General features: G+C 38.9%; 1 protein-coding gene across 9 annotated transcripts in view; it reads right to left on the reverse strand.

Annotated features, from left to right (window-relative positions):
- HECTD1 (HECT domain E3 ubiquitin protein ligase 1) overlaps positions 1-12,013 on the reverse strand; it is a 60,381-nt gene extending 48,368 nt beyond the window's left edge. For 5 of the 9 annotated variants that reach the window (XM_057381367.1, XM_057383011.1, XM_057386253.1 and 2 more), the window contains exons 1-2: positions 11,884-12,013; positions 9,554-9,834 (exon numbers count right to left, since the gene is read on the reverse strand). In XM_057381367.1, coding sequence (XP_057237350.1) covers positions 9,554-9,693 — 140 coding nt within the window. In that variant the 5' untranslated portion in view covers positions 9,694-9,834; positions 11,884-12,013. The remainder of the gene's footprint in view (positions 1-9,553; positions 9,835-11,883) is intronic. The other 4 variants (XM_057384648.1, XM_057382178.1, XM_057383821.1 and 1 more) reach the window with 1 other exon arrangement.
- Between the last annotated feature and the right edge of the window lie 526 nt (positions 12,014-12,539).

Genomic DNA, 12,539 nt, shown 5'->3' on the forward strand with positions numbered 1-12,539 from the left:
AAATTCCTGACAAGAGACCAGAAAGTACCAGTTCCGTCATTCACACACAGTCTACATTAACAGGTTCAGCCTGTAATAGCAGACAAGAAGGGTATATGAACACATCCCTGGTGCTCCAGCCATGATCTTCCCAAACAGGCAGCTAAATAATTACAGCATAAAATTGCCTGGCTGTCATTTTGAAGGACTTCAGTCTTTATGCTGTAGCTAACTTTTCCATCAATAACTGCATACAAACAAAAGTACACAGGTCAGCTTTACAACAATCACCCTTTAATCCCCAAATCTCCACTAAGCTATGACATGAGTCTCCTGTGATTGAAACTATGAGCCTAGGCTCTACATTGTCTCAGGAACAAGAAACATGCCTGGGTGAGTAGTGCCTCAGAAAGAATTAGCAGGGGTAGGTGGGAACACCAGCCCCTTAATGAGAGATGGGGTGCAACACATCAGAGCCATACAGCAAATACCCCAAGTGTTCACCTCTCCCTTCTGTTCAAGCAGCTMCACTGGGATTTCTGTGTGCTGGCGTTTGATCAACAAAAAGAGAGGAAAAGTGTTGCCCTTATTCAGTGGATGGTCTTTAAGCCTCTAAGTTGTGAAAATGGGTTTTCAGAGTAGCCTTTGAGTCTTCACTCAATCCAATCCCAAGTGAAGGCACTAAAGCATAAGCAAAGGCAGCAGAGGGAAGATAAATCCACTGCTTACCTAGAAGCAATTCTAGCAACAAGGCCAAGCACAGCACCTTCTCAGAATCAGCTCCTCTTTTTAATGATGCATCAAGTAAGCAAACACAGTCAACACCAACAGGAACCAAAGAGTGAGTCAGACAAATCATGTTATGTATGCATCGCTATTACACCACAATTCCAAGATAAATCCTTACTGGCTTCCTTAGGCAGGCCAAAATGGATCAAAAGGACCTAAAACTGCTTCAAATACTTGCCATGGGAGATTAGGGCCTTTTAGTAATACAGATCTTATAGCTGTTCCAACTAATGCTATGCTCAGAACCAAAATGTATTTTGACAGATAGTAAAGAAAAACAATCTAAGAGTGTTTGTACCACAGACAAAGGCTGCACATTGGACTCCCTTTTAGAAAACCGTCTACATGGGYAAAACAAGACTGTCAAAACTTCCTGGGATAAAAGGGAGACTGAAGCCAGAACTATACTCTGAATGAATTGATGTGACAGGACAGGAAGCAATGGTCAGCTTTTAGTACACTTCCATCTACTGAAAGGTGATGCTTTTGATTTCCAAGAGAAAAATACACAAATAAACCTTTAACTACKGCAAGCATCAACACCCACCAAGGAGAAAAAAGCTAAGTGCATAATTTCTAAATCATCCCAATATCAAAATTGGGTTTACATGTTGCTTTTATCCAGATTATATATTACTAAGAGTAATGTAACTCAGAAAAAAAGAAGCAATGAAGAACTCTTGATGTTGTAGATGAGGAAACGCTGTTCACAATGACCTATTTGCAGTGAAACAAGCAAAAAGACAATGGTGAGTTGTCTTTAATACAGAAAAATCCTATTCTTTAATAGTTTTTATTCTTTCAAATCAGAAATCAATGGCAAATCAGTACCTCCAAAGCTCGGGTTTCTATGTAGGCCCTTCTAATAAACATGAAAATAAAAGGAGAATATTTTCAGATTTTCATTTCTAGGGAGCTGTATTAACATCACATTGGGCACTTCCTAAAGTACTTTAAATGTGTACTTTAGAAGAGTGATTAGGGCTACTTAGTGAATTAATGAGGTCACTCTGTGCTACTCCTTAGTGAAAGACCGACTTCAAGTTAATGAGGTTACTCTACAACCCACGCTACAGCTCTTGCTAATTACTTTAAGTCTTGCAGCTCTCAAGTCCACCCAAYTTCATTCCTGTACTCCCAGAAGACCTGCTGTTACTTAGTATCTTCCAAGTTTTCCACCCACCATGTTTCAAATATCTTGCTGAAAGACAGTTTTATCCAAAATAGGTACTATTCCAAATCAGTATTTACCATTTATGTTCTGCTCTATTAAGATCAGGGCACTAGAGCATTCTCTGTTCCCTGTACTGATATGAAGAAATACACCACATTAAAGTGTTGATTCTGTATCATTTATATTGAAATAAAGATATATTTATACTTTCAGTGTTAAAATCAGTTATTAGGTTATTAAGAGCATAATTATTTATTCTTTCACACAAATTCTTTAATATGCAGTCTTTCTCTGCAAAAAATTCACTTGATCTGAAAACGTTTTCTAAATATCATAATCATCTTCATGTTAAGAAAGGCTAAGAAAATTGTCAGTATAATTATATTACTACAGAATTTACAGCACCGTAATCAGCATAACTCCATATGCTGACACACTTCTGAACCTTTACACACACACCCACCTCCTGAGGAACAGAAATATCCATAGGGATACAAAATTCTTAAATAGCTACAGCAGTAAGCTCCTGCCAGTGCTAATCCCTTAAACTCTAATGAAATGACTCAGCTGATTTTACAGCCTGCCAATGTAAAAAGATACCAAGGAAGTAAAAATAGGCACTGTAAACTCATTTCTGTAATTACATTTCATATTTTAATGCACTTAAAATCCTTAGCTAAAACCGAAACAATAATGAAGACTACTGCTGTGCTTAAACAAAATCCAAAAGAATGAAAAAACACCAGTCCAGTTCCTCCTCAAAACAGTTAACAACTACTGCTAGCGTTAGGGTGTGTTACTCAATTCCAGAGTAACYGCTGGATTCAGTTGATGCGGAGCCCCTGGCATGTGACAAAGYCTTCAGCGAAGCTGCCTGGTCCAAGACATGTGACTTGCGGCAGAAAACCAAGCTCAGCTGCCTGCCAGCAATAGCTGGATCTTTAATACATTCCATCTGCTGAGACCAGTTAAAAGTGGGAAAATAAGGAATTATATGTGTCTACACTACTTAAATAAAAGCTAAACTACTGATGCTAAATCTCATTACTAATTGTTTTTGAGGAAAAATATACCAGATAAACATTTACGAAACACATCACACAACTTTGAAACTTTTAAGAACAYCCTGAACAACTGATTTGTTCTTCAAGCAAAAGCAGTTTCAACTCAGTTTTGATTGTTTTTTCTTTCTGTAGTTCTTTCTATGGGAGGAGATCTCAGACTTTTCCTCATGGTTTCTTTTCTTGAAAGACTGTTTTGTTTCCACATATGAAYCAAAACCAATAGCAAAGTAATCAAGACCATCCACAAGACAACCCACACACCTGCACTGCCTGTATGTATTATTCTGGATCCATTACTCAAACATATTTTGCAGTATTTCCATKTAATACTGTTACAATACAAATTAAKTCCAAAAAASATCTACTCAKGCGTAAGACTTCAGACACACTATACTATATTTTAAAGGAACAAGGAAAAAGCAACTAAAAATTAACTGGCAGTTTAGGAACTTCTACCAGAGCTACAAAATATTAAAACATGCACAACTCTACTCTTAACTGCAATCACAGCTCAGGCCAATGAAATTAAAATGGATAATTAACAATTCCATCCTGGATCCATTCCAGCATTAACTCCACTTCATTAGAAATTYAAAGAAATTAATTTAAAATTAAAATTTGACATTTAAAAACACTTTCAAACTTCCTTGTAGCTAAATAAATGAAAGAGCTAACCCTCCTCTGTGAGTTCATTATTAGGCAGGAAGACAATTAGTATTAGACATTTAGTATTTAACTACATATCCAATAAATATCAGTTCTGTAAAGTGRAAAATAAGGAAAATCCATATGAGGAAACAGCTTCTACAGGATAAGTAATTTCTGTATTTCTAAATAAATTATAATTTGCTTTGTTCTTGAATTTACAAAGGACACGTTAGGCTGCCTTTTGCATTTTTCAGAATCTTGCAAAAGCTATGCCATACCTCAGAGCAGAAATTTCACATGTTTCTTCCCCATCTCCARCATTTTGTAAATATTTTACATCCACAATAGCTGAATAAACTAAAGAATGTGAAACTACAGGTCTTTCTGCCTATGATTTCCACTAGTAGCAACCTCAAYTGTGCAAACAGATAATACTTTGAGTGCATATTACCTCTGTCAACATTTCAAAAGGAAATAACCAATTAAAACAAAAAGTATGATTTTGTATGCCTAAATATGCACATCTCCCCAAATAGCTTCWACTAGATTCCCAGGTGGTCAAAAGGAGAGCTGACTTAACACAAGAAAATTTCCACTTTCCTGTTAGCAATCTACTTAACGTCTGTGCTATCTATACCTCTTCTTAAGAGGCCCACATTAAAAATCACTTGACCAGTAGTCACTCAAGAAAGGAAGTCCACCATTTCAAATTCCTGTAACATCTCYCTTACTGGTCTCATCCAATCTGTTTGGTGCTGACTCTTTCAAAATGTCATTAACCTGTTCCCTTAACATTCTGCACCTGTCTTTTGTATAGCACTTGCAASAATCACTTTGGTTTTATCTCACACATGGAATTCTAAACAAAAAAAAGGACAGTTGATGATACTATTACCAAAAAAAAAAAATTAAAGGCCAGACTAGTAAATAGTGACAATGTGATGAGTTATACACTTATCTGGATTACCCAGAAGCATGGGCTCATTTAATCAAATTGTGTCCTAACACACACAAATGCCAAGTTACAAATCTCAGTCTAGGTAACACATCAAGCAATACCTAAGCAGCAAGTAATCATATCCTTGAATGCAACTCTGAAGACTGATAACTAAAATTACACTTACTGTACAAMATTTTGGAAACATCTAACTAAAACTGGCATATTTAACTGTTAACAGTAAGTCAAAGATATTACTATAAACAGTGGATGAAGGCAACACTGAAAATATTTATGAAGAAGTTCTAAATTGAAGAACAAGGGAAGAGGAAGAAGACTAAGAGCTGATGAAATCTTTGTGTGCAGGTACATTCATAGTAAGAATACTAATGGCTTTTAATCTAATTAGGAAAAGGTGAACTGACTGCTGTCTACAAAATGCATCAGTCTGGCCAATTCATATGGCAAAGAAAAAGCAAATTTCAACAACAAAGACACCTTAGGCAGCAGATTTAATAGAAAAAGAGAGGACAAAACTAGGTAGGATGCCCTCTCGGAACCATTAACTACACATTATGCTTGTCTCAAACAAAATGCTCAATACAGTACAACCACATAAAATAAGGGCCAGGACAGAAGTGGAGATGTCAATTTAGACTTAATCTTCCCTTCTGGCCTTTGCAACCATTAAGATTCACAAAATAACTAGGCGAGGTTAATAAATCTCCACAATTCTAGCAACAATGAGCAAGAAAAAAAGACATTAGTATTTTAAAATTCTTATAACTGAAAAAGGAAGAAGACCAAAATGGATAACAACAATAAAACAGTCTTAAAAATCAGGAAAAATTCTAAACATTATGTTGTAACAAGATTGCTCCCTGAAAATACAGAACACACCCATATTTCCATCTCAGAAAATGGCTATAGTGTGCTGAAGATCCCACTATATTGGAGGCCACAGAGTAAATTATTCCAGTGCTGGTATTCCACTGCTGCCATACCCCTCTGCCTTCATTAACAGAAAAAAAATCTTAGTAGGAATCACATGAAACCTGCCATTATAAAAGAATTATAGAATTTCATTTGGGAGAGATGTCTGCATTAGTCCAAACTAATAATTCACTAAGAACATATGTTTTGCATGGTTTAAAACATTGAAAACKGCAGTCTATTGTTGACAGCAATACTTACTCTAATTTACTCATGCTGTGCTCCAGCACAAAACCATAACAATGCTCTGRCTTTATTTTTTTCCTTAAAATAAAAAAAATGAGCAAATCTGTAGGACACAAGATATGAAACCACCTTGATACCAACAGAGCTACTCTCTCAGCCTGTTAGTTTTTCCACAACTGTCAGACCTATTGAAGGGCACTTTACTCTCTGAATTACAAATATGCTTTTAGAGGCAGCCCAGATTGTAAATACATTCCTGAAAACCAGCAMTTTGGATTCCTATCTCTACAAGAAAAATTTGTTTTCTCTAAATGTCRTTGATTTCCCGGAGTTTTACAATCCTGATAAAGACATCAGAACGTAGTTTTAAGCAGTAAGGTGGAGGCAAAGATAAACTGTTCCACATTACTCTAACGGTCTCACCAGCTCACAGCAGTCTGGTTCACTAGAATTTCTTCTTACACTTGTTAGTAAATACAATAGAAAGATATATAGTACTTCTCTACTGAATAGATACTTTGGGAAGAACAAGGTTTAGTGTGAATTAAACATATCTGATCTAAAAAATAAACTGAAAGGATTTCTATTTTACATATTAGAGCCCTAAAGCAAGATCCTTTGTATACTTTGTTTCTACTTGTCAACTGAGCTGACAACTGATAATTTTTTGCTTATCAAATCTGTTAATGCCACATATACAGAGGTGACTTAGAGAACAGCCAAAGAGGAAGATGTTTTCTCCTTCTGAGCATTAATAAGGCCTATTTCATTTGCTGTGCAAAAAAGGTTTTAATCAYGTCTTACTTTGTTATACTAGTGACTTTTTCTACAAATTTTCATTGTAATTAATGAAAACGTATAAATACTGTCTTTCTTGCCAAGTACTTTCACTCTGGCAGACAGGAAAAGAAAACAGCAACAAAAAGCCCAACCAGAAGAGTTCTAATTTTATCTCACCAAAAAAAAAGTGACACAGTTACAGGAGGTGAAAAGATAATAAATTGAAACACCTATTCAGAGAAGGGTTATATTAACAATGTGAGATTGTAACTAAGAGTCTCTACATACATTTAAATTGTTACAGGTAATTAAGAAAATAAAAACCCTCATAAGTTCAATTAAGTTTTTATAAAACGTATTCTTTCAAATCCTTTTCAAGTGGACWTAATAGCACACGTTTAACTACAATTTGGGCCTAACACTTATAACTACAACAGTTTCGCTGTTTCACTCCAACTCAACTACTTAACAGAACCATTTCTCATGCATAAAGTTTCTATAGTGCAAGCTACTGGCTTTTGCTGCTGATAAAATGTTAGRCATTCATGCCMAGTGACCAGCAGTGTCTGTGACTCATTATCATCAGAAGATGAATATGCCACTGATTTTTGTAATGTTAACATATGAGTAACTTCTAGTATTCTAGATCAGGCATGAACTGAAAGCATTTTCAAAATTAGTTCCTGAAAAATGGGGGTTTGGCAGCCCTTCTGTCACACAGCAAATCTTATTTCAGGGAACTAAAATTCCTTTAAAAAAACAGCTGAAAAGGAACTATGAAATATTATCCATGATTATTTTAGCTATACTCTCTCAGCACCTGACAATTTTGGCTATCTGAACTGTCACTTGGGAAAGATTTTAAAAATACTTTTCAAGATAGCATCTACTTCTTACAGAGTTTCAAAATAAAGTCACCTTGAGCTGCAGGCACCCATAAGCACTCAAGACAATCCACTGAGAAGTTCTCCACTGAAGACTGTACACCTTTCTCTGCTCCTCCCACATTTCCAGTTRTGCAGTTCCACTCCAGTGCTCATCAGACACCTCCCTCTATATGCTGTAATTCACYGTAACAGCAGAAAACTAACAACCACCTTCAGCAGGTTTAAAGAGCAGCTTGCTCTTTCAGGGAATCAGATGAGTCCAGTAAGCCCTGACAGTGCCAGGAACAAGASTAGGTTGGGACAAAAACAGTGGGTGATAAATGGGAATAAGGTAACGAGCTACCATGTCAGCTCACCAAATACAGGGCACRAGATCATACATGTCAGTATATTCACGAGCCAGTTYTAACATTATTTGAAAATCACTTCAACAGGCAGAGAACCTTGGTAACTTCTTCCCCAATTTACACTTCATTCTCTTCTTTTTGAGGTAATCTTACAAGACCAAAAGAAAYAGRGAACTWAGAAGGCCAGTTAAATTAAAGTAAACCAAGACTCAAAAACTAAAATGCCAAATGTCATTTTTAATATTTCCTCTTTCAGACACAAATAACTTTAAAACCCTAATAGTGCAATAACAGAGCACTTTAAGGAAAAAAAAAAAGTTTGGACTATTTAATTCATTTATTTCAAAATAAAAGTCTGCTCTAAATAAGACTCATAAATACTACAACTGGTTTATACTTTTTAAAGTTGACATTTCATTCCTGTCTCTCAAATACCCAGAAGACAACCTTAAAAATGCTTATGCCTAATTCTRCTTCAGTATAGAACAGAATATCCTGAAGCAGGCAGTTCACTCAGACCCATGAAAARAATTAATTCTTAACTACTAAGTTTTTTTCTGCAATGGCAAACTCTGAGTATCACTATCAGTAGTATGAGGACAGATAAGCAAGTCGAATGGATCTCCCTACAGTAAGGCTCCTTCAAGCTCACCAAGGCAAAAAACAGGCAATCTTAAATTCTAAAGCACTGTACAAAATTGTGTTCAATGTTCTGCAACTACTACAAATCCACATTTTAGAGATGCATGAAYATTACATTTCCTTAATAAATGCAGTTGGGAGGACAGCTTCTAAGAGCGAAGTCCGAAAACTGTTTCCTTCAGAGCTACAAAACTAAACAGTGTAACAAACTTAAATGCTTCTAAATCCATACTCCTAAAAAGCAGGATGTATCTGAAAAACACTAGCCATACTATATGATGAAAAGAAAGTGAGAGCAGTGAAAAACACCATGGAAAAGCAGAGAGGCAAGAGCATGAAAATCAGAACTGATGAACAAAGAAAGTAAAAGTTGTGATTGCTTACACTTTTGCTACCTCTTCCAGACTAGAGGTGGGCTCTCACAGAAGGAGTGTTAACACAAGTACAGCAACACTCAAGTATTAGAAGTGATTATATTAGCATTTTGTGCTGTGAGAAATTTAAAAGGAGTGAATGCAGGTACTGTGCTATATGACGCATACAAATGCAGTTGAGGAGGGTGGCAYGAACAGCAACATGCTTCAAACAAGGGGCAAAATATTTGTGTGAACAGTGGTTATTTGTGATTTTTGCTTGGATTTACAGAACTAAAAAAAGCTACTACATGCCTCGATGAAAGAGAYAAAACTATTGTGAGAATATGGATGCTTAGATAAATCTAGGTGATCATTACAATCCTAACACAAAATAAGTTATTCTCTACCAAAAAAAAAGTCAAAACAAGCCCCCGCCCCAAATCTACCTCATCCAAAAAAACAAACCCACCCCTCTCCCCAAATCAACATCATTTAATTTAAAGAAATTTATTAAGAGTTGCAATCAGCTCCTGTGTCAGAACAGGCACTGCATATCACCCAAACAACACTACCTTTTTAATCAGACAAGGGCACTTCACATGACATTAACAGAAACACTTGATTTCAGCTGACGTTCAGCTTGTAAAACTAAACTGAAGTTCAGTTTGTAAAACATTTTTAAGGCTGAAAGTTTCTAGGAATGTTAAATATTATATTCAGCTACAGAAAAGGGAAAATAACATTCCATAAACGAAAGCCAAAAGTACTTACGTTTCAAAACAGCGATCCACATTGTCTGACATCAGAAGCAGCATGCAAAGCTGTTCCAGTGCTATTAGCTGCATATCCCTYTCATCCCCCTGCCCCATCTGCAGCCATTCCAGCAACGTGTCTGGGTCCACATCTGCCATGGTTTTTTATAAAAAAAAAAAAGCCGCCTCCACTTCAATTAAAAAGTACCAAAAATATCCTTTAATTGTTGAAGCCAGACTAACTTCAGCACAATTAATTTCTCTCTTCAGTCAGCCTCACTCACGCTTTGCAGTTTTCACCTGGCAAGTAAAAAAAGTAGTCATTATCACAATCTTGTTGTTAAACACTGTGTATTTGCTCTTCTCCAAAATGYATAGCATATATTTGTGCTGAAAAAAGAAACTTCCATATTTTATTAGCAAATAGGTTTTTTTCCAAGCTTTATAAGCAAGTAAATAGTAATGAGTTTGTTCTATTTTAAGGATAATTAAAGCTAGAAAAATTGTGTTTCACGCTTTTATGTATTCCCAAAGCTAAAAGAAATAAAGTGATGTCTTGCCCATCCCATTCCTTTAATATCACTTTATTATAAAGTGTTCAGCTTGATGAGAGATTGATTACCTCCTCACAAAAATATTCAAACACAGAAAGATAATGAATTTCACATTTTAAACAGAAATCCATAAAACAAAAAAACTGAGATGAACAATTACAGACTTCCAGATTCTTYGGAAACCTTTTTTCTTTGGAATCCTTCATCTTTTAAAATAGCCTTCAAACATAAGGAAAATAGGCTTTTTATGTCAAAGGATAAAAAAAGACAACTGAAGAACCACTTCCATTTTCAAGAGTTAGGGGTTGTTGAGTCATTTGGGGGGGTTTTGGAAAAAAAAAAATTAATTTACAGCTTCCAAAAAAATCCAGTGAATAATTCAAATAACTCACATACATATAAGGAAAACAACATTATTTGCTGGCCCAATGCCATAGCTGTACATGCAAGCTGAAGACCAAAAAAGTCGCTTTAAAATGTCGAGATTTTTTGACCTATGCACTTGTTTTTTACTTCATGTTTAACAGTCAAATTCACCTCCCTTGCTTAAGAACACTGCAAACATGTCTATTTCCATAAAAAACTAACGGGTTACAAACCAATCTTCACAAATTAGACACACAAGAAAAAATATACTCTTTTAAAATATAGCTTAGAGAAAAAGAATAAGTTTATCAAACTCAGAGGTAAATATGAAATGCTGGACAGTGTCCCCACAAACTGGGGGGAGGTGATGTGGGAGGGAGAAGCTTGATCTGGACAAAGTCTGACTACTTGTTTACTTGCTGCTAATGAGTTAATAGTTAAAAAATAACTCCATCAAGGGCATGTCTACAAAAGGGAATTAGAAATTAGTATTGTATGAAGAAACACACACTAAATCAGCAATGCTCTTTCACAATAGCTTAGAACTCAAAGATGTGACAGAAGTACAACAGATAGGATTTTTATATAATTTAGGACTACAACATTACAGATCACTCATTTACTGCTTGTCAGYTATATATTTGATATTATCTTGCTCGAAAAAGTAATTTAATATTAGTAAACTGATTTTCTATGTTTTAAACAACGCCTATGATTCTCCGAACTGTTTACAGCCTGCATTTCCTGCTCTCACCCTAAATAAAACTACTTTCAACCAGTAAAAGTGGGATCTTATTGTAAGTATTCCATCTCTCCTTAACGCGACTAAATCGTTATTTCCGGGAGCGGGGAGATGGGTGATAGCGAGAGAAACAAGAAAATTAAGAGACACAGCAAAAGTGGGCTAAGTTCAACACGGGCACCTGCCGTTCTCACACCCCAGACGGCCTGCAAAGGAACCACCGCGCAGAACAAGGAGCGTGGCGAGCGGCCGGGACTCCCAGGAGCGCCGCACCAGAGCCGGGGCCAGGCCGCAGCCCAACTCATGCCGCGCCGCCCGGGCCTGCTCGCACACACCAGGCGGGCCCCGGGCCCGCGCGGCGCTTTGGGCCCCTTCCCCACACGGCACCGCCCGGGGCAAGGGAGGCACCGCCTCCCCCTCCTCACCGCCCCCGCACGGGGCACCCGGCGGCGTGAGGGGACCCCGCCAGCGCCGCCCCGCTCTGCCCCCGGCCCCTCGCAGAGACTTCCCGGCACCCGCCGCCTCCCCCCCGCCCGCTCCTCCCGGCCAGCCAGGCCCGGGCAGCGACGCTCGAGTTCCCGGCGAGCCGCAGGCCGCGCAGGGTGACCCGGCCTGGCTGCTCGGCAAAGGCGCCGTCTCCCGCGCCGGCAGGAGAGGCCCCGCGCCACCGCCACCGCCACGGCTCACCTCAGCCTCCCGCAGCCTCCTCACCGGAGCCGAGCCCTCCTCAGCACCGCGCCGACACCGGGGCAGCGGCGCGGCGGCGGCAGCCAGAGCCCCGCGGCAGGCGGCGGCCAGCGGCATCCATGGCGCTCCGCCCGTGCGGGCTGGGCGGGCGGGGCAAGGAGCCGCGCTCGGGGCGGAGCTGAGGCGGCCGAGCGGCCGCTGGGGGCGCTGCSGGAGACTCGGCCGAGAAGGGGCCGGTCCCACGGGCCCGCTCCGCCCCGCGCCGCCGCTGCGGAACTGGGAGCCAGGGCTCGGGGAGCTGCSGCCCCGGCCTGCCCGGTGAAGGGCCCTTCCCGGCTGGCGTGGCCTTTCCCTGGTTGGGATTTTCTTTGTTGTTGTTTTTAAATGGCTTACCGCTCATTTTATTTCTTGCCATATTCTGGTTATTTACTTTAATATAACATTCTTTGCATTGAAGGCGGGGCTGATAATTTTCAGGGGCCACTCTTGGAAACATTCTGATCGCCCTCCAGCACCTCCATTAAAAGGGATCTGATGAGCGGATTTAAACGTCGCAGTACTGAGCCTTGCAGAGCAGAGGTTTTATGTTGCCCTTACCGAATAGTGAGGTTGAAGTCCTGCAACTGTGCTGTGTAGCTTGAGACACCTTTTGCAGT

The sequence above is a fragment of the Malurus melanocephalus genome, unplaced genomic scaffold, assembly GCF_030028575.1.
Source record: "Malurus melanocephalus ecotype Western Australia unplaced genomic scaffold, MMel_1.1 scaffold_0, whole genome shotgun sequence".
In the NCBI taxonomy this organism is placed as follows: domain Eukaryota; kingdom Metazoa; phylum Chordata; class Aves; order Passeriformes; family Maluridae; genus Malurus; species Malurus melanocephalus.